Genomic DNA, 22,770 nt, shown 5'->3' with positions numbered 1-22,770 from the left:
CGTAAATTCCGCATGCTCTCAAAGATTACCGCACCCGCGGTAAAAAAACCGCGGGAAACCGCACCCGAAAACCGCATGCGGTTTGCCGCGGTTTTACCGCGGTATTATTCGCGGTATTGCCGCGGTTTTGCCGCGTGCGGGTTGGGATGTGCTTTATTGCATTCAATGCAATAAAGCACATTGGAAAAAAAAAAAAAAGTCATTTAATTCTGAGAGTAGATAGACAGAAGAATAGACAGAGGGATAGATAGATGACAGATCGCTGCATTTCCCACGGTCGGCAGTGAGTTCACATTACCGGCCGTGGGAAATGACCGGTAATTACCTCTGCTGTCTGCTGCTTTCATTCAGCCTGTGTCTGTGACAGTCGCGGCTGGATGTCAGCAGTGCAGGACCCTGTGGATTATGCCGGAGCTGTGTGGATTACGCCAGAGCTTTGTTTGGGGGGGGTTAATAAAATGGTGAACGAGGCTTGTTTGTTTTATTTAAAATAAAGGATTTTTCGGTGTCTGTGTTTTTTTTCACTTTACTTACGGGTTGATCATGTCAGCTGTCACATAGACGCTGCCATGATCAAGCCTGGAGTTAATGGCGGTGATCCGCCGCCATTAACCCCTTGTATTACCTTGCCACCACTGCTACACGGTGGCAAGAAGAGCCGAGGACACGCCGGTAGTGCCGCATAATGCATGCGACAGTGCCGGGGCAGCTGCGGCTGATATTCTCGGCTGCGGGAGGGGGAGTGAGGCGGGGGACATTACCCCTGCCCCTCTCCCTCCCCAGCCTGAGAATAGGGGGCCGCCGCTGTGTGCTTACCTCGGCTGGAAGGTGAATATGCAGCGGAGCCCACGTTCTTTGTTTTCTATATTTCCGTTTTCTTTCTATGTGTGTTCTATGTGTCTGTGTCTATGTGATCTATGTCTGTGATGTCTGTATGTGTCTGATATGTGTGTGTTTACTCTGCACGGCTTCCTCTTCCTGTAATGACATCACTTCCCTGCAAAACCGCAGACAGGCGATGCACATTACCGGAGGTAAACCGCGAAATACCGCAGGGAATAACGCAGGAAAACGCAGTGAACCGCACAGAATTTGCTGCCTGCGTTATTCCCTGCGGGATTTCATGATTAACATTGAGTCAATGGAGTGAAATCCCGCAGCGATGTGCGGAAAAGAAGCGACATGCACTTGTTTTTGCTGCGGGATTCCCGCAGCAAAACATGCAGCTGTCAAATTCCGCCCAGTGCGCACAGGATTTTTTTTCTCCATAGGATTTGCTGGTGATTCACTGCAGAGATGTTATGAACATTTTCTGCAGCGAAACATGCAGCAAATCCGCGGAAAATCCGCGGCAAAATCCGGTAAGTGCGCACATAGCCTAAACCAGCATTCACATTGTGCTTTGTTGCCCATTGAACGCGACATCGTGGGCTTTAATCTAAAAACCTGCCAAACAGTATTCAGGTGTTTCCCAAGGTATCGAATGTTATCAATATTGAACTAGGGTGTTTTTTTCACCTGTGGCTTTTTTTCCTTTCTTAAAGCACCACTCCAGCGTTTTGTTTTTACAGGGCTGGATTGGCGCTTTAAATGCAAGTCCCCAACCACCCCCCCCCTCCCCGTCATATGGTGACTTTCCAGACAGAGACTTCATCTTTCACTGACACTGATGCCAATCCAGTCCACAGCACCATCTTGTAACAGTAACTTCTAACTGTCCTGTAGTCAGAAGTTACATCACACGCTCTCAGTAGAAGTCTATAAGGCTCTCAATACAAGTCTATGATGGCCAAAACGGGGCTCCCATAGACTTGTATTGAGTTGTGACCTCCAGTGTGCTCCATGAAACACTGGAGCTACTGGCAGGTCACAAATCACCAAAGACCAGCTGGAGCGGTGGAGATCGATGAAGCCGCAAGAAGGTGAATATCATACGGAGGTTAAGAGACTTAGATTTAAAGACATTCCCTCATTGCAATAAAAATAAATAAATAAATGCTGGAGTGCTGCTCTGTCTACTACAAGGCTAAACAGACAGACTCCAATACGAAAGAAATCAGGGGAGGCCAAAGTGTCAGGATGTTAACACTTCACAGGACTCACTGAGGCGGCTATTATAGAGGGACTGGAAAGACCCGACAAGGGCTTTACAAAAAGCTGGTACTCACTTTTTAAAAGACAGCAGCAGTGTCTGATCCATAGGGCTGAACTCTGTAACTCGCCCCTTATGGACGCTTCCTTCTTTGAATTTTTCCACAGTTATTAACTTTGATAAAGCCAGCTGTTTTTTCTGCAAAACAAAAAAAAAATTCCATAAGAGGTAACAGATCCATTACAGTGATGCAAGGACCACTCCAGTAACAATACACAACATTAAAGGGAAACTTACAAAAAGTGGACTCTGCTAAAAAGTCTAAATAGACTTCTTACCATACCGCCAGATACCCTGGACAGACAGATGGGGAGGGGGTCTCCTGACCTGACTGACGGGAGGGGGGGGGGGTGTTTGGTGGTTTCCTGAACCAACTTTCAAGGGGGGTTTAGGGGGATGGGGGTTTCCTGATCTGACTGACAGGGGTGGGTGGGGCTGACAGAGAGGGAATTTCCCTGATCTGCCCGACGGGGGAGGGGGTCTGTTTTCTGACCTGAGGGACCTGGGGATTTCCTGATGTGAGTGACGGGGGAAGGAGTTTCCTGGTCTGACTAACGGGGGAGGAAGTGTTTGCCTCATCTGACTGACAAGGGGGGAGGGGTAGCGGGGGATTTCCTGACCTGACTGGGGGCTGGGGTGTGGCTCCTGATCAGACTGACATGGGGAAGGGTGTGCGTGTTTGCTGACTGATGGAAGGGGGGGGGGGGGGGGGAGATTACTGACCTGACTAACGGGGCGGGGGGGGGGGCTCGACCTGACTCCACAGACACGCATCAGGCTGTAAGTTCAGATCAGACGACCGCCGACAGACCGGGTGTTCAGTCCGTATATGCTCATGTGAACCAGGTCTTATCCAAAGCTTGTGTGTGGTTCTTGCCAATTAAATCTCTCCACTTACGCTACTCTAACGTCAGCGTTATTTTCAGGAAAGCCACAAATGCGGTACACTTCAATGCAGTCGTGGCAATGTCACCTGCGGCCGCACGTGACCTTATCTTGCCGTGAATCGATTCCATTGAACTGTACCGCATTTGTGGCATTCCGGCAAAATAACGCCTTACCCCAGCAGAACCAAAGGGGTCATTGGATGTTGTTTTTTTTCATTATCAAACATGGGTCAGGGGCCACCCCCATCATATATGCTTTAGATCGCATTGTGTCTTAATACAGCCTTCCCCAATCAGAATGAAATAACTTTTAGTTCTCACTTATAACTTACAAATGCGAATCCGAAGAGGTCTTTATCCAAGTTAAACACCGCCCCCGCATGCTTATGTAGTGCCGTCACTGTGCAGTGCTCGTGTAAAGTGCCGCTCCAGTCACTGCTCAGCTGCTTGACGGAGCCTCCGGGCTGCAAGAAGCACTTCTGAAGAGTCAGCCGAATCGCCTTGGTAGAGTGGTCAATCCATAAGATACAAGCCTTCACCTGGAGGAAGGAATATAGAAATCCTGTCACATGGAACGAGACTTTAGATCTTATTTAATCACAGTGAAATCTTAATACAGGAGACCTGCCGGCTCTACTGACGTGATCTGTATTCACTGGCAAAAAAAGCAACGGGTGCATTGTGTTGTTCCTCTGTTATTCTTCCTGAAAATGCATGAATAAGCTGACAGCCGAGTGTCACCATCCTTCTTGTCAATAAGGTTTCATCATAAAATTCTGATACTTCCAGGAAGAATAATCAGGTATGAAATTCTACAAAAAAAGATGTATTAAAGAAGTTGTCCAGTTACTAAAACTGATTTTTTTTTTCCACATAAATCTTGCAAATATGTGCCTCTCCACACATCTATCATGTTATTTTTAGCAATATTACCTTTCTTTGTCGCTCCATTGGGAGACCCAGACAATTGGGTGTATAGCTTCTGCCTCTGGAGGCCACACAAAGTATTACACTTTAAAAGTGTAAGCCCTCCCCTCTGCCTATACACCCCCCCGTGCATCACGGGCTCCTCAGTTTTATGCTTTGTGTGGAAGGAGGCACACATCCACTCATGCATTCTCATATTAGTTATATCGGTTGGAAGAAAAGAGGGCCCCCACGGGGCCCCCGGCATGTTCCCTTCTCACCCCACTACGTCGGCGGTGCTGTTAAGGTTGAGGTACCCATTGCGGGTACAAAGGCCGGAGCCTCATGCAGTTTTCCTTCACCATCCCTTAGCGGCTCTGGGAGAAGTGGGATCCTGACCGGTCATCCATTTACTGGGACCGTGCTCCCTCCGCAGCCCCTGTGGGAATCTGCCGGACAGGAGTCTATTCATCCTCAGGGACCGGGCCCTGCATCTCTAAGGTACTCTGTGTCCCCATGGGGACTGTGCATGGAGCGCCTTCTTCCCGGACGCTGCAGCAGCTGCTGATTTGTGAAGACCGGCGGACTTCCGCGCCGACCGCGCCTGCTTGTCGGCCGCGGTCTTAAATTTAGTCCCCGGCTTCATCGCGGCCTAGTAGCAAAACTCCCGCCCCCGGGCCTGCCTGTCAGGGGTAAGGGCGGGACTGCCGACCTGACGTCGGATGTGAGGGCCAGAGCATCCTGTATGTTTCCTCCCCCCTCACTAATCACTGTGGGGACCCCAGATTCCCGCACTTTCCTAGCGCCGCCCACGGCTCCACTCCTCCCCTGAGAGCTCCGGCAGCCATTTTTTTTTGGCATTCTGCCGGTGGAGGATTATCAGAGAAGAGCTCTGCAGCTCTGGGAGACCTAAGGCAGGGAATCTGGAGGACACACACTCCGCTTTTTAGCGGTCGGTAAACCACACCGGTCACCCGATGCTGGTCCCCCTAGGGTGCCGGAATAGATACGTATTCTATATATATATATTTCTGTTCGGTCGGGCTGTATACCCTTTCCCATATACCCTCAGTGATCACTCTCCTAGGAGACAACAGCATGTCGTCCACAAGGAGCAAGGGTGCCAAGGCACAGGATTTTTTTGCGACCTGTACCTCTTGTGCGGCTATGTTACCTGCGGGTTCCACCTACCCTCACTGTGAGCAATGCTCGACCCCTGTTTCGCTTGCTCAGCCGGAGCCTCGGTCACTAGTGGGCCCCTCGGCTCAGGTAGACCCCCCTGCTCCCCCTGTCCAGGCGGCAGGGACAGAGTTTGCCGTTTTTGCTGAGAAACTCTGAGTCACTTTCACAATCCATGGCTCAGTCTATGGACAAATGGTCTGCCAAGCTGCTAGAAGCTTTGCAGTCCAGACCGGTGCTTACACAGGCCCCGGGTCCTGTTGGATCGTCGCCTCCAGGCCCCTCTCGGTCCGCGCTGCAGCGCGCTCCCAGGGTGGGCCCTAGGTCTCACGTGGAGGACTCCGGCCCGGACCATAGTCCCAGACCGGCTAAGCGGGCTCGCTTGGAATCTTCCCCGACTTCTTCACGCTGCTCGGGTTCCCAGCTTGAGGACTCTCTGGAGGACGAGGCGGACGTCGCAGCTCAGGGCTCTGACCCTGACGTTGCCCTCAATCTTGATACACCTGAAGGGGATGCCTTAGTAAATGATCTTATCTCGTCCATCAACCAGGTGTTAGATCTATCTCCCCCGCCTCCACCTGTAGAGGAGTCGGCTTCTCAGCAGGAGAAACACCAGTTTCGGTTCCCCAAACGTACACGGAGTGCGTTTTTCGATCACTCTAACTTCAGAGATGCTGTCCAGAAGCCCAGAGCGCTTCCGGACAAGCACTTTACTAAGCGCCTTACTGACACACGTTACCCCTTCCCCTCTGACGTAGTTAAGGGTTGGGCTCAATGTCCCAAGGTGGATCCTCCAGTCTCTAGATTGGCGGCTAGATCTGTGGTATCGGTTGCAGATGGCTCATCGCTAGAAGATGCCACTGACAGGCAGATAGAGCTCCTGGTGAAATCCATCTATGAAGCCACGGGCGCGTCTTTTGCCCCGGCTTTTGCAGCCGTGTGGGCACTCCAAGCTATCTCAGCTTGTCTGGCTGAGATTAATGCGGTCACACGTAATTCTGCTCCGCAGGTTGCGTCTTTGACGTCTCAGGCGTCAGCTTTTTCTTCCTACGCCATGAACGCAGTCCTAGACTCTGCTAGCCGTACAGCGGTGGCATCCGCTAATTCTGTGGCAGTCTGCAGGGCCATGTGGCTGCGCGAATGGAAGGCAGACTCGGCTTCCAAGAGGTTCTTAACCGGTTTGCCGTTTTCTGGCGACCGATTGTTTGGCGAACGATTGGATGAGATTATTAAGGAATCCAAGGGAAAGGACTCCTCCTTACCCCAGTCCAAACCGAAGAGACCTCAGCAACGGAAGATACAATCGAGGTTTCGGTCCTTTCGTCCCTCCGCCAAGTCCCAATCCTCTTCGTCCAGCAGGCCGGAGAAAGGCCAGAGGAACTCCTATGCGTGGCGGTCTAAGTCACGCCCCCAAAAAGCCGCCGGAGGCACTGCCTCCAAGGCGGCCTCCTCATGACTCTCGGCATCCCCGAACCGCATCCTCGGTCGGTGGCAGGCTCTCCCGCTTTTGCGACGCCTGGTGGCCACATGTTCAAGACCGATGGGTGAGAGACATTCTGTCTCACGGTTACAGGATAGAGTTCAGCTCTCGTCCTCCGACTCGTTTCTTCAGAACCTCTCCGCCCCCCGCTCGGGCCGACGCACTTTTTCAGGCAGTGGACGCTCTGAAGACAGAATGAGTTGTGATCCCCGTTCCCCCTCAGGAACGTGGTCGCGGATTTTACTCCAACTTGTTCGTGGTGCCAAAGAAGGACGGATCATTCCGTCCCGTTCTGGACCTCTCCTCAACTACTCAACAGACATGTGAGCACCAGACGGTTTCGGATGGAATCTCTCCGCTCGGTCATCGCCTCAATGTCACAAGGAGACTTCCTAGCATCGATCGACATCAAGGATGCTTATCTCCATGTGCCGATCGCACCCGAACATCAACGCTTCTTGCATTTCGCCATCGGGGACGAACACCTTCAGTTCGTGGCATTGCCTTTCGGCCTGGCGACAGCCCCACGGGTGTTCACCAAAGTCATGGCATCCGTTGTGGCGGTCCTACACTCTCAGGGCCACTCGGTGATTCCCTACTTAGACGATCTCCTAGTCAGGGCACCTTCTCGGGTGGCGTGTCAACACAGCCTTACCGTCGCTCTGGCGACTCTCCAGCAGTTCGGGTGGATCATCAACTTCCCAAAATCCAAGTTGACACCGACCCAATCACTGACTTACCTCGGGATGGAGTTTCATACACAGTCAGCGGTAGTCAAGCTACCGCTGGACAAACAGCTTTCTCTGCAGGCAAAGGTGCAATCTCTTCTTCGGGGTCAGTCACACCCCTTGAGGCGACTCATGCACTTCCTGGGGAAGATGGTGGCAGCGATGGAGGCAGTGCCCTTCGCGCAATTCCATCTGCGGCCACTCCAATGGGACATTCTCCGCAAATGGGACAGGAGGTCGACTTCCCTCGACAGGAACGTCTCTCTTTCCCTTGCAACCAAGACGTCTCTTCAGTGGTGGCTCCTTCCCAATTCTCTATCGCAAGGAAAATCCTTCCTACCCCCAACCTGGGCTGTGGTCACCACGGACGCGAGCCTGTCAGGGTGGGGAGCGGTTTTCCTCCACCACAGGGCTCAGGGAACCTGGACTCCGGTAGAGTCTTTCCTTCAGATCAATGTTCTGGAGATAAGGGCAGTGTATCTAGCCCTATTGGCTTTCCATCGGTGGCTGGAGGGCAGACAGATCCGTATACAGTCGGACAACGCCACTGCCGTCGCATACATCAACCACCAGGGCAGCACGCGCAGTCGTCACGCCTTCCAGGAAGTCAGGCGGATTCTGCAGTGGGTGGAAGCCACAGCCTCCACGATCTCCGCAGTTCACATCCCGGGCGTAGAAAACTGGGAAGCAGATTTTCTCAGTCGTCATGGACGCGTGGGAATGGTCTCTTCACCCAGACGTGTTTCGAGAGATCTGTCGCCGCTGGGGAACGCCGGACGTCGATATCATGGCGTCACGGCACAACAACAAAGTCCCGGCATTCATGGCCCGGTCTCAAGATCATAGAGCTCTGGCGGCGGACGCATTAGTTCAGGATTGGTCGCAGTTTCGACTGCCTTATGTATTTCCTCCTCTGGCGATGCTGCCCAGAGTGTTACGCAAGATCAGGTCCGACTGTCGTCGCGTCATTCTCGTCGCTCCAGATTGGCCGAGGCGGTCGTGGTACCCGGATCTGTGGCATCTCACGGTGGGTCAACCGTGGGCACTTCCAGACCGCCCAGACTTGCTGTCACAAGGCCCGTTTTTCCATCTGAATTCTGCGGCCCTCAACCTGACTGTGTGGCCATTGAGTCCTGGCTCCTAGCGTCTTCAGGGTTATCTCAGGATGTCATTGCCACTATGAGACAGGCCAGGAAACCAACGTCCGCCAAGATCTATTACAGGTCTTGGCGGATCTTCTTATCCTGGTGCTCTGATGGTGGTTTTACTCCCTGGCCTTTTACCTTACCCACTTTTCTTTCATTCCTTCAATCCGGAATGGACAAGGGTTTGTCACTCGGCTCTCTCAAGGGACAAGTATCGGCGCTCTCCGTATTTTTTCAAAAGCGCCTGTCCAGGCTTCCGCAGGTCCGCACGTTCCTGCAGGGAGTTTGCCACATAGTCCCACCTTACAAGCGTCCGCTGGAACCCTGGGACCTTAACAGGGTGCTAACGGCTCTTCAGAAACCACCTTTCGAGCCGCTGCGGGATGTCTCTTTGTCACGTCTTTCGCAGAAGGTGGCATTTCTAGTGGCAGTTACATCACTCCGAAGAGTGTCGGAGCTTGCAGCGCTGTCATGCAAAGCCCCCTTCCTGGTTTTTCACCAGGATAAGGTGGTTCTGCGTCCTGTCCCGGAATTTCTCCCTAAGGTGGTATTTCCTTTTCATCTCAATCAGGATATCTCCTTACCTTCATTTTGCCCTAATCCAATTCACCAATGTGAAAAGGATTTGCACTCATTAGATCTAGTGAGAGCACTCCGGTTCTACGTGTCTCGCACGGCGACCCTGCGCCGTTCAGATGCGCTCTTTGTCCTTGTCGCTGGCCAGCGTAAGGGTTCGCAGGCTTCCAAGTCAACCTTGGCTCGGTGGATCAAGGAACCGATTCTTGAAGCCTACCGTTCTTCTGGGCTTCCGCTTCCTACGGGGCTGAAAGCCCATTCTACCAGAGCCGTGGGTGCGTCCTGGGCATTGCGGCACCGGGCTACGGCTCAGCAGGTGTGTCAGGCAGCTACCTGGTCTAGTCTGCACACCTTCACAAAACACTATCAGGTGCATACCTATGCTTCGGCAGACGCCAGTCTAGGTAGGAGAGTCCTTCAGGCGGCGGTTGCCCACCTGTAAGAGGGGGTCGTTTCGGCTCTTTTTATCGAGGTATTCTTTTACCCACCCAGGGACTGCTTTTGGACGTCCCAATTGTCTGGGTCTCCCAATGGAGCGACAAAGAAGAAGGGAATTTTGTTTACTTACCGTAAATTCCTTTTCTCCTAGCTCCTATTGGGAGACCCAGCACCCGCCCCTGTTCCCTTCGGGCTGGTTGTTCTTTTGTGTACACATGTTGTTCATGTTGAATTGTTCTTTTGGTTCATGGTTTTCAGTTCTCCGAACATCCTTCGGATTGAATTTACCTTAGACCAATTTATAAGTTTCCTCCTTCCTGCCTTTGCACCAAAACTGAGGAGCCCGTGATGCACGGGAGGGTGTATAGGCAGAGGGGAGGGGTTACACTTTTTAAAGTGTAATACTTTGTGTGGCCTCCGGAGGCAGAAGCTATACACCCAATTGTCTGGGTCTCCCAATAGGAGCTAGAAGAAAAGGAATTTACGGTAAGTAAACAAAGAAGGGAATTTTGTTTACTTACCGTAAATTCCTTTTCTTCTAGCTCTAATTGGGAGACCCAGACAATTGGGTGTATAGGCTATGCCTCCGGAGGCAGCACAAAGTATTACACTCAAAAGTGTTAAGCCCCTCCCCTTCTGCCTATACACCCCCCATGCTCCCACGGGCTCCTCAGTTTTGGTGCAAAAGCAAGAAGGAGGAAAAAGAATTATAAACTGGTTTAAAGTAACAAGCGATCCGAAGGAATATCGGAGAACTGAAACCATTCAACATGAACTACATGTGTACACAAAAAAACAGGGGCGGGTGCTGGGTCTCCCAATTAGAGCTAGAAGAAAAGGAATTTACGGTAAGTAAACAAAATTCCCTTCTTCTTTGTCGCTCTATTGGGAGACCCAGACAATTGGGATGTCCAAAAGCAATCCCTGGGTGGGTAAAATAATACCTCGTAAGAGAGCCGTAAAACGGCCTTTTCCTACAGGTGCGCAATCGCCGCCTGAAGGACTCGTCTACCTAGACTGGCATCCGCCGAAGCATAGGTATGCAACTGATAGTGTTTCGTGAAAGTGTGCAGACTCGACCAGGTAGCCGCCTGACACACCTGCTGAGCCGTATCCTGGTGTCTCAAAGCCCAGGACGCACCCACGGCTCTGGTAGAATGGGCCTTCAGCCCTGAGGGAACCGGAAGCCCAGCCGAACGGTGGACTTCGAGAATTGGCTCCTTGATCCACCGAGCCAAGGTTGATTTGGAAGCCTGTGACCCTTTACGCTGGCCAGCGACCAGGACAAAGAGCGCATCCGAGCGGCGCAGGGGCGCCGTACGAGAAATGTAGAGTCTGAGTGCTCTCACCAGATCTAACAAGTGCAAATCCTTTTCACATTGGTGAACTGGATGAGGACAAAAAGAAGGTAAGGAGATATCCTGATTGAGATGAAAGGGGGATACCACCTTAGAGAGAAAGTCCGGAACCGGACGCAGAACCACCTTGTCCTGGTGAACAACCAGGAAAGGGGCTCTGCATGACAGCGCTGCTAGCTCGGACACTCTCCGAAGTGAAGTGACTGCTACTAGAAAAAACCCTTTCTGCGAAAGGCGTGAGAGAGAGAAATATCTCTCATTGTCTCGAATGGTGATTTCTAAAGAAGCAGCAGCACCCTGTTCAGAATCCAGGGTTCTAATGTCAGCTTGTAAGAAGGAACGATGTGACAAACCCCCTGCAGGAACGTGCGTACCTGTGGAAGTCTGGCTAGGCGCTTCTGGAAAAAACACAGAGAGCGCTGAGACTTGTCCCTTAAGGGAGTTGAGCGACAAACCCTTTTCCAGTCCAGATTGAAGGAAGGACAGAAAAAATGGGCAAGGCAAAGTGCCAGGGAGAAGAACCCTGAGCAGAGCACCACGACAGGAAAATTTTCCACGTCCTGTGGTAGATCTTGGCGGACATTGGTTTCCTAGCCTGTCTCATAGTGGCAATGACGTCTAGAGATAATCCTGAAGACGCTAGGATCCAGGACTCAATGGCCACACAGTCAGGTTGAGGGCCACAGAATTGAGATGGAAAAAACGGCCCTTGAGATAACAAGTCTGGTCGGTCTGGTAGTGCCCACGGTTGGCCGACCGTGAGATGCCACAGATCCGGGTACCACGACCTCCTCGGCCAGTCTGGAGCGAGGATGACGCGGCGGTAGTCGGCCCTGATCTTGCGTAACACTCTGGGCAACAGTGCCAGCGGAGGAACACATAAGGGAGCTGAAACTGCGACCAATCCTGAGCTAAGGCGTCTGCCGCCAGAGCTCTGGGATCTTGAGACCGTGCCATGAACGTCGGTACCTTGTTATTGTGCCGGGACGCCATGAAGTCGACGTCCGGCACCCCCCAGCGGCAACAGATCTCCTGAAACACGCCCGGGTGAAGGGACCATTCCCCTGTGTCCATGCCCTGGCGACTGAGATAATCCGCTTCCCAGTTTTCCACGCTTGGAATGTGAACTGCAGAGATGGTGGAGGCCGTGGCTTCCACCCACATCAAAATCCGCCGGACTTCCTGGGAGGCTTGCCGACTGCGTGTGCCGCCTTGGTGGTTGATGTATGCCACCACTGTGGAATTGTCCGACTGAATTCTGATCTGATTGCCTTCCAGCCACTGCTGGAAAGCTTTCAGGGCAAGATACCCTGCCCGTATTTCCAGAAAATTGATCTGAAGCGAGGACTCTTGCTGGGTCCACGTACCCCAAGCCCTGTGGTGGAGAAAAACCGCTCCCCACCCTGACAGACTCGCGTCCGTCGTGACTACTTCCCAGGATGGGGGTAGGAAAGATTTCCCCTTCGCTAATGAAGTGGGAATAAGCCACCACCGAAGGGAAGCTTTGGTCGTCTGAGAGAGGGAGACGATCCTGACGAGGGACGTCGGCTTCCTGTCCCATTTGCATAGGATGTCCCATTGAAGGGGACGCAGGTGAAATTGCGCGAAAGGGACTGCCTCCATTGCTGTCACCATCTTCCCCAGGAAGTGCGTGAGGCGCCTCACGGGGTGTGACTGGCCTTGAAGGAGAGATTGTACCCCTTTCCGTAGTGACTGCTGTTTGATCAGCGGAAGCTTCACTATCGCTGAGAGTATGAAACTTCGTGCCAAGATATGTCAGCGATTGGGCCGGTGTCAGATTTGACTTTGGAAAATTGATGATCCACCCGAAACCCTGGAGAGTCTCCAGGGTAGCGTCGAGGCTGCGTTGGCATGCCTCTATAGAGGGTGCCTTGATCAGCAGATCGTCCAAATACTGGATCACCGAGTGACCCAGGGAGTGTAGAAGCGCTACTACAGTAGCCATAACCTTGGTAAAAACCCGTGGGGCTGTTGCCAGGCCGAACGGCAGTGCCACGAATTGCAGGTATTCGTGTCCTATGACGAAGCGCAAGAAGCGCTGGTGCTCTGGAGCAATCGGTACATGGGGATAAGCATTTTTGATATCGATTGATGCAAGGAAATCTCCTTGGGACATTGAGGCGATGACGGAGCGGAGGGATTCCATCCGGAACCGCCTGTTTTTTACCCGTCTGTTGAGCAGTTTCAGGTCCAGGACCGGGCGGAAAGACCCGTCCTTCTTTGAGACCACCAACAAGTTGGAGTAAAAACCGTGGCTCTGTTGCTGAAGAGGAACAGGGATCACCACTCCTTCAGCCGTCAGAGTGCGCCGCGCCTGCAGAGGAGCCTCGGCTCGCTCGGGAGGCGGGGATGACCTGAAGAATCGAGTCGGGGGACGAGAGGTGAACTCTATCTCGTAACCGTGAGACAGAATAACTCTCACCCAGCGGTCTTTTATTTGTGGCAGCCCGGTGTCGCAAAAGCGGGAGAGCCTGCCACCGACCGAGGATGCTACTAGCGGAGGCCGAAAGTCATGAGGAAGCCGCTTTGTTAGCGGCGCCCCCGGTGGTCTGTTTAGGACGTGACTTAGACCGCCATGCATCAGAGCTCCTTTGTCTTTCTGAGACCTTGTGGACGAGGAGAATTGGGACCTGCCCGCGCCCCGAGAGGAGCGAAACCTCGACTGCCCTCTCCTCTGTTGGGATATGTTTGGTTGGGACTGGGGTAAGGATGTATCCTTTCCCTTGGATTGTTTGATGACTTCATCCAGACGCTCGCCAAACAACCTGTCGCCACAAATTGGCAAACTGGTTAAGCGCTTTTTTGGAAGCAGAATCTGCCTTCCATTCCCGTAGCCATAAGGCCCTGCGGAGTACCACCGAATTGGCGGCCGCAACCGCCGTACAGCTCGCAGAGTCCAGGACAGCACTAATAGCGTTGCCGAAGTTTGGGAGGTAATGGATGCCACTTGTGGCGCGGCCGTGCATGTGGCTGCTTCAATTTGCGCTTGACCTGCTGAGATAGCTGGTAGCGCCCATACGGCTGCGAATGCTGGGACAAAAGAACCTCCGATAGCTTCATAGATGGATTTCAACCAGAGCTCCATCTGCCCGTCAGTGGCATCTTTGAGCGAGGCTCCATCTTCCACTGCAAGTAATGATCTAGCCGCCAGTCTGTGAGATTGGAGGGTCCACTCTGAGACACTGAGTCCAACCTTTAACCACGTCAGGTGGAAAAGGACAACGTGTATCCTTAAGGCGCTAAGAAAAAACGCTTATCTGGACAAGCATGGTGATTCTGGACTGCCTCTCTGGAATCAGAATGGTCTAGAAACATACTCGGTGTACGCTTGGGGAACCTGAAGCGGAATTACTCCTGCTGATAATCTGACTCCTCCGCCGGAGGAGCTGAGGGAGAAATATCCAGCATTTGATTGATGGACGCAATGAGATCGTTCACTATGGCGTCCCCGTCTGGAGTATTACGATTGAGAGCGCCCTCAGGATCAGAATCCTGATCAGCTGTCTCCGCATCATCAACCGGAGATTCCCCCCGCTGAGACCCTGAACAACATGATGTCGAGGGAAATTCTAAGCGAGCCCGCTTAGTCGGTCTGGGGCTGGGGTCTAAGTCAGAACCCTCAGCCTGGAATGTATCCCGGGAGGACATTGTTGGTCCAATTGAGGGGGGCCAGGGAACAATGATTCAACAGAGTCCCTTTGCTGAAATACCGGCCTGGACTGCAAGGCTTCTAGTATCTCAGCCATAGTCTCAGAGAGTTTTGCAAACTCCATCCCCGTCACTAAGGACCGTGTCAACAGGTGTCTCCCCCTGGGCCCCTCTTAGCAGATGCTCTGGCTGAAGAAGAGAGTCACAGGGGCCACACATTGCACACAATGAGGGTCAATGGGACCTGCCGGCAGCTGGGTCGTACAAGCGGCGCAGGCAGCCTAATAATCCTGTTTTTTTGGCACCCCTGTCTTTGTGGGGCCATGCTATTGTTTTCCCTGATTAACACAAAAGGGTAAATAGCCATAATGAACTGTGCTCATACAGTGTAAAGTATATAGTAATAACACAGAATGTATCAATACACTACAGCACCATGGGGGTAACACCCCAGGTGCTGCTTACCAGCCGCCTAAAGCGGTTGTGAGGCCACCAGAGACCGTGTCTGGGTTTCCCAGGGTTAATCCCTCTCTGCAGCGTCGGAGGAGCTGACAGGAAATGGCTGCGGCGTCCTGACGAGAGGAGGGAGCCGTGGGCGTCTCACACAGTGCACAGTGAGGGGAGTGGAGTATGCAAAGCATGCTCCAGCCCTCATACTGCTCGTTTGTCCCTCTCTTCCGTGCAGCGTCCCGCCCTTCCCCTGCCTGTCAGGGCTGAGGGCGGGAAAAAGGAAGCTAGGCCGCAAGAAAGCCGGGGACTCGAGTATAAGCGTCGCCGCCGTAAAAGCGCGGCCGACGCCGAAGTCCCCGGCGAACTACAAGTCCCAGCCGCGCCGCAGTTTCACATGGCAGCGGCGGTTAGCGCGGTAGCCCCTACATATAAACACACTCAGCGACGCTGAGTGTGTAATGGCACATATAGACCCGGTCAGCGCCGCAGTCCCCGGTGCACTAGCACACCCAGCAAAGCTGAGGTGTTGCCGTGCACGGTCCCCACAGGGATACAGAGTACCTTCAAGATGCAGGGCCATGTCCCTGAACGGAACCCGGCTCCTATCCAGCAGGCTCCACAGGAGTTGTGGATGAAGCACGGTCTCAGTGCCTGGAGACCGATAGGATCCCACTTCACCAGAGCCCTGAGGGGGATGGGGAAGGAAAGCAGCATGTGGGCTCCAGCCTCCGTACCCGCAATGGATACCTCAACCTTAACAACACCGCCGACAAGAGTGGGGTGAGAAGGGAGCATGCTGGGGGCCCTATATGGGCCCACTTTTCTTCCATCCGACCTGGTCAGCAGCTGCTGCTGACCAATCTGTGGAGCTGTGCTGTGCATGTCTGCCTCCTTCGCACAAAGCAAAAAACTGAGGAGCCCGTGGGAGCACGGGGAATGTATAGGCAGAAGGGGAGGGGCTTAACACTTTTGAGTGTAATACTTTGTGCTGCCTCCGGAGGCATAGCCTATACACCCAATTGTCTGGGTCTCCCAATAGAGCGACAAAGAAATTCCCTTCTTTATCATGCTCTAGCAGCACATCCTCATTGCTGGCTCCAGCTCTGATGGAGTTAATCGCTCTCTTGACTTCCTGGGTTCAGTTACTACAACTTCCATAATCCTTTGCCGTAACTAGCAATCTATCTCACACCCACTCAGATCTCCACCCAAACTGTTCCCTCCCCTCCTTCCTGTGTGCACTGCCTAATCATGGTAATAGAACTTTTATCATTTATCACTAACTGTCTCCACTCTGGGACTTGTTGTGCAGGTGACCGGATGCTACATGTCACTGTCTCCACTCTGGGACTTGTTGTGCAGGTGACCGGATGATACATGTCACTAACTTGATCCAGTCTGTGACTTCTGCTGCATAGTACCAAGTTTCTCCACTCTGGGACTTGTTGTGCAGGTGAGAGTGGAGAAAGTGGGTCCTATGCAGCAGAAGTCACAGACTGTAGCAAGATAGTGACATGCAGCACACTATGTGTCAGAGCAGAGCATGTCACTAAGGCTAGTTTCACACTTGCGTTCAGCGCATTCCGTCACTATGGAGAATAGCGCAGTCCGTTAACGGACCGCGCTATTCTCCATAGAGTTGTATGGACGACGCACTGTAACGCAAGTGTCTGCGTTGCATCCGCTAGACGACGCAGCGGCGTTATTTTGACGCTGCATCTAGCGGATTGAACGCAGCATGTAACGTTTTTCTGCGCTTGGCGGAGTGTCAAAAAAACGCAACCTGCAGGAATCCGTTAGGCGTCCGTTGTTTTTATAATGGACGCCTATGGTGGCGGATTCCGTTAGAATGCGTCATTTGACGGATTCCGTTAACGCAGCTGACTTTACACAACTGCACATGCTCAGATGTGTAAAGTCAAGGAAAAAAAAACTACAACGGACTGCGTTATTTTGTACGATCAGTAGCATGCGTTGTGCCACTATATGCAACGCATCCGTTGCATGCGTCACACAACGCAATGCTACGGATCCCGTTCAACCCAAGTGTGAAACTAGCCTGTCTCCACTCTGGGACTTGTTGTGCAGGTGACCGGATGCTACATGTCACAGTCTCCACTCTGGGACTTGTGCAGGTGACAGAGTGGAGCAGATTGGTCCCATGCAGCGTCCGGTCACCTGTGCTGCTGGTAGTAGCACATGATCACACTGCCGACATCGCAGGCTCTCCTGACAGCTGAGCACAGCGGGCGGATAGTGTGATCACATACTTGCGTGACAGGGGGATTTCAGCTGAAGAAACCCTCCCTGTACTCTACACCCACACCCTCCCCGTACCTCCCACATCTGACGGATGCTAAGCGCGCGCTCTGTCTTCACCCCTCCACACTGTGCCATCCTCGGGATCCTCCCCTCGATGCTGGGCTGTGACGTGCGGTAGTCACTGCCCACAGCCAAGTCAATCACTGAGAGTGGCACCTGCATGCTCTGACGTAAGCGTCAAGTTTGAGAGCCAGGAATTGACGGGACGTAAGAGGATACCAGCGGCCGCAGCACCAGGGGGTCATGTGACAGGCACTGAGCGTGCAGGATAGCGCCGCTCAGTGCCAGAACTGGGAAGAGAAGCCAATGGAGAAAACGCCTATAATGGTAAGTGGAACTCAGAGAAAATAAAAAAAAAAAAAAAAATGGGTGAACCACCCGTTTACGGATATGCTTGGATTTACAACAACAGAGGTGTTCCTTTTACATCTAAAAGGAGAAATTTAGTCAAAAAGTCCCCTGTGTCGATACCCTATGCAACTCATTGTCTGGAGTAAACCATTTAACCCCTTCACGACCTTTGACGGATATATCAGTCATGGAGCGTGTGACGTTAAGCCCCGCCCCCTGCCGCGGGCAGGATGCGGCGATCCGTGCACATATCAGCTGTTTCCAACAGCTGACATGTGTGCCTGCATGTTACGAGTGGAATCGCATTCCACCCGTAACATTAACCCCTTACATCTCGCTTCCAAAGTCTGGCAGCGAGATGTATATACGCGCGGTCATGATTTTCACTTACCGCCGCCCCCACCGGAAGTCACGTGAGTGACCACGTGACTTTCGGTGGTTGCCATGGTAGCACAGGGTCACGTGATGACGCCTGCAGCTATGACGAGGCACATTCGTTTTCACTCGGCCCGGAGGCCAGTGAAGCAGGAAGTGACCGTATCTGCTGTTTACAGCTGTATAGCTGTGATCAGCAGATACGACAGAGCGATCGGATTGCTGATCGCTATAGCCCCCTAGAGGGACTAGTAAAATAAATAAAAAAAAAAAAAAAAAAAGTTTTAAAAAATTTTAAAAAAAAAAACTAAAGTTCAAATCACCCCACTTTCACCCCATTGAAAATGAAAGGGTTAAAAAAAATAAAACACATATTTGGCATCGCCGCGTTCAGAAATGCCCGATCAAAATATAAAATCAATTAATCTGATTGGAATTTTTTTTGCCACTACGCCGTTTACCAAACGTCAAAATTACGTTTTTTTTGGTCACCGCAAGTTTTACGCAAAATGCAATAACCGGCGATCAAAACGTAGCATCTGCACAAAAATTGTACCATTAGAAACGTCAGCTCAAGACACAAAAAATAAACCGGCACTGAGCCATAGATCCGAAAAAATGAGAACGCTACGGGTTTCGGAAAATGGCGCAAAACGTACGCCACTTTTATTGGACAAGCTTGTGAATTTTTTTAACCCCTTAGATACAAGAAAACCTATACATGTTTGGTGTCTACAAACTCGCACCGACCTCAGGTATCATACCCACACATCAGTTTTACCTTATAGTGAACACTGAATAAAACATCCCAAAAACTATAGTGCGATCACACTTTTTTGCAGTTTTTCCACACTTGGAATTTTTTTTGCTGTTTTCCAGTACACCATATGGTAAAACTTATGGTTTCATTTAAAAGTACAACTCATCCCGCAAAAAGCAAGCCCTCACATGGCAAGATTGACGGAAAAGAAGGGAATTTTGTTTACTTACCGTAAATTCCTTTTCTTCTAGCTCCAATTGGGAGACCCAGACAATTGTTTTTTTTGACAATTGGGTGTATAGGCTATGCCTCCGGAGGCCGCACAAAGTATTACACTAAAAGTGTAAAGCCCCTCCCCTTCTGCCTATACACCCCCCGTGCTCCCACGGGGTCCTCAGTTTTGGTGCAAAAGCAAGAAGGAGGATAAAAAATTATAAACTGGTTTAAAGTAAATTCAATCCGAAGGAATATCGGAGAACTGAAACCATTCAACATGAACAACATGTGTACACAAAAAAACAGGGGCGGGTGCTGGGTCTCCCAATTGGAGCTAGAAGAAGAAGGGAATTTTGTTACTTACCGTAAATTCCTTTTCTTCTAGCTCCAATTGGGAGACCCAGACGATTGGGTGTATAGCTACTGCCTCCGGAGGCCACACAAAGCATTACACTAAAAAGTGTAAGGCCCCTCCCCTTCTGGCTATACACCCCCCGTGGGATCACGGGCTGCTCAGTTTTAGTGCTAAAGCAAGAAGGAGGAAAGCCAATAACTGGTTTAAACAAATTCAATCCGAAGTAACATCGGAGAACTGAAACCGTTCAACATGAACAACATGTGTACCCGAAAAAAACAAAAATCCCGAAGGAAACAGGGCGGGTGCTGGGTCTCCCAATTGGAGCTAGAAGAAAAGGAATTTACGGTAAGTAACAAAATTCCCTTCTTCTTCGGCGCTCCATTGGGAGACCCAGACGATTGGGACGTCCAAAAGCAGTCCCTGGGTGGGTAAATTAATACCTCAAGTTAGAGCTGCAAAACAGCCCTCCCCTACGAGGAGGAAACCGCCGCCTGCAGGACTCTTCTACCTAGGCTGGCGTCCGCCGAAGCGTAGGTATGCACCTGATAATGTTTGGTGAAAGTGTGCAGACTCGACCAGGTAGCTGCCTGGCACACCTGTTGAGCCGTAGCCTGGTGTCGTAATGCCCAGGACGCACCCACGGCTCTGGTAGAATGGGCCTTCAGCCCTGATGGAACCGGAAGCCCAGCAGAACGGTAGGCTTCAAGAATTGGTTCCTTGATCCATCGAGCCAGGGTGGATTTGGAAGCCTGCGATCCTTTGCGCTTACCAGCGACAAGGACAAAGAGTGCATCCGAGCGGCGCAGGGGCGCCGTGCGGGAAATGTAGATTCTGAGTGCTCTCACCAGATCCAACAAATGCAAATCCTTTTCATACCGATGAACTGGATGAGGACAAAAGGAAGGTAAGGAGATATCCTGATTGAGATGAAAAGAGGATACCACCTTAGGGAGAAACTCCTGAATCGGGCGCAGCACAACCTTGTCCTGGTGAAAAACCAGGAAGGGAGCTTTGGATGACAGCGCTGCCAGCTCGGATACCCTCCGAAGAGACGTGACCGCTACCAGAAAGGCCACTTTCTGTGAGAGTCTAGAAAGTGAAACATCCTTCAGAGGCTCGAAGGGCGGCTTCTGGAGAGCAACTAGTACCCTGTTCAGATCCCATGGATCTAACGGCCGTTTGTACGGAGGGACGATGTGACAAACCCCCTGCAGGAACGTGCGTACCTGAGGAAGTCGTGCTAGACGCTTTTGAAAAAATACCGATAGCGCTGAGACTTGCCCTTTAAGGGAGCCGAGCGATAAGCCTTTTTCCAAACCAGATTGCAGGAAGGAAAGAAAAGTAGGCAATGCAAATGGCCAGGGGGACACTCCCTGTGCCGAGCACCAGGATAAGAAAATCTTCCACGTTCTGTGGTAGATCTTAGCAGACGTGGGCTTCCTAGCCTGTCTCATGGTGGCCACGACCCCTTGAGATAATCCTGAAGATGCTAGTATCCAGGACTCAATGGCCACACAGTCAGGTTCAGGGCCGTAGAATTCAGATGGAAAAACGGCCCTTGGGACAGCAAGTCTGGCCGGTCTGGTAGCGCCCACGGTTGGCCGACCGTGAGATGCCACAGATCCGGATACCACGACCTCCTCGGCCAGTCTGGGGCAACGAGCAAGACGCGGCGGCAATCGGACCTGATCTTGCGTAGCACTCTGGGCAAGAGTGCCAGAGGGGGAAATACATAGGGCAGCTGGAACTGCGACCAATCTTGCACTAAGGCGTCTGCCGCCAGAGCTCTGTGATCGCGAGACCGTGCCATGAACGTTGGGACCTTGGTGTTGTGCCGGGACGCCATTAAGTCGACGTCCGGCCTTCCCCAGCGGCGACAGATTTCCTGAAACACGTCCGGGTGAAGGGACCATTCCCCTGCGTCCATACCCTGGCGACTGAGGAAGTCTGCTTCCCAGTTTTCGACGCCGGGGATGTGAACTGCGGATATGGTGGAGGCCGTGGCTTCCACCCACATCAGAATCCGCCGGACCTCCTGGAAGGCTTGCCGACTGCGTGTCCCGCCTTGGTGGTTGATGTATGCTACCGCTGTGGAGTTGTCCGACTGAATTCGGATCTGCTTTCCTTCCAGCCACTGCTGGAAGGCTTGTAGGGCAAGATACACTGCCCTGATTTCCAGAACATTGATCTGAAGGGTGGACTCCTGCTGAGTCCACGTACCCTGAGCCCTGTGGTGGAGAAAAACTGCTCCCCACCCTGACAGACTCGCGTCTGTCGTGACCACCGCCCAGGATGGGGGTAGGAAGGACCTTCCTTGTGATAATGAGGTGGGAAGAAGCCACCATTGAAGAGAGTCCTTGGCCGCCTGGGAAAGGGAGACTTTCCTGTCTAAGGACGTCGACTTCCCGTCCCATTGGCGGAGAATGTCCCATTGAAGTGGGCGCAGATGAAACTGCGCAAACGGGACTGCCTCCATTGCTGCCACCATCTTCCCCAGGAAGTGCATGAGGCGTCTTAAGGGGTGCGACTGGCCTTGAAGGAGAGAGTGCACCCCTGTCTGTAGTGAACGCTGCTTGTCCATCGGAAGCTTCACTATCGCTGAGAGAGTATGAAACTCCATGCCAAGATATGTTAGTGATTGGGCCGGTGACAGATTTGACTTAGAAAAGTTGATGATCCACCCGAAAGTCTGGAGAGTCTCCAGCGCAACGTTCAGGCTGTGTTGGCATGCCTCTTGAGAGGGTGCCTTGACAAGTAGATCGTCCAAGTAAGGGATCACCGAGTGTCCCTGAGAGTGCAAGACTGCTACCACTGCTGCCATGACCTTGGTGAAAACCCGTGGGGCTGTCGCCAGACCAAATGGCAGAGCTACGAACTGAAGGTGTTCGTCTCCTATAACGAAGCGTAGAAAACGCTGGTGCTCTGGAGCAATCGGCACGTGGAGATAAGCATCTTTGATGTCTATTGATGCTAGGAAATCTCCTTGAGACATCGAGGCAATGACGGAGCGGAGAGATTCCATCCGGAACCGCCTGGTTTTCACGTGCTTGTTGAGCAGTTTTAGGTCCAGAACAGGACAAAAAGAGCCGTCCTTTTTTGGCACCACAAACAGAGTGGAGTAAAAACCTTGACCTCGTTCCTGAAGAGGAACAGGGATCACCACTCTTTCTGCCCTTAGAGAGCACACCGCCTGCAGAAGAGCATCGGCTCGGTCGGGATGTGGGGAAGTTCTGAAGAACCGAGGCGGAGGACGAGAACTGAACTCTATCCGGTACCCGTGAGACAAAATGTCTGTTACCCACCGGTCTTTGACCTGTGGCAGCCAAATGTCGCAAAAGCGGGAGAGCCTGCCACCGACCGAGGATGCGGAGAGAGGAGGCCGCAAGTCATGAAGCAGCCGGCTTGGAAGCGGTTCCTCCG

General features: G+C 52.2%; 1 protein-coding gene across 1 annotated transcript in view; it reads right to left on the bottom strand.

The window, feature by feature from the left end:
• Positions 1-22,770, bottom strand: part of PDCD11 (programmed cell death 11) — a 254,756-nt gene that overhangs the window by 166,295 nt on the left and 65,691 nt on the right. The window contains exons 9-10 of the mRNA XM_075348616.1: positions 3,372-3,578; positions 2,169-2,290 (exon numbers count right to left, since the gene is read on the bottom strand). Coding sequence (XP_075204731.1) covers positions 2,169-2,290; positions 3,372-3,578 — 329 coding nt within the window. The remainder of the gene's footprint in view (positions 1-2,168; positions 2,291-3,371; positions 3,579-22,770) is intronic.

The sequence above is a fragment of the Anomaloglossus baeobatrachus genome, chromosome 5 (assembly GCF_048569485.1).
Source record: "Anomaloglossus baeobatrachus isolate aAnoBae1 chromosome 5, aAnoBae1.hap1, whole genome shotgun sequence".
NCBI classification, from domain to species: domain Eukaryota; kingdom Metazoa; phylum Chordata; class Amphibia; order Anura; family Aromobatidae; genus Anomaloglossus; species Anomaloglossus baeobatrachus.
Note: the sequence above shows the minus strand (reverse complement) of the source record. Positions and strands in the feature narration are given on the sequence as shown.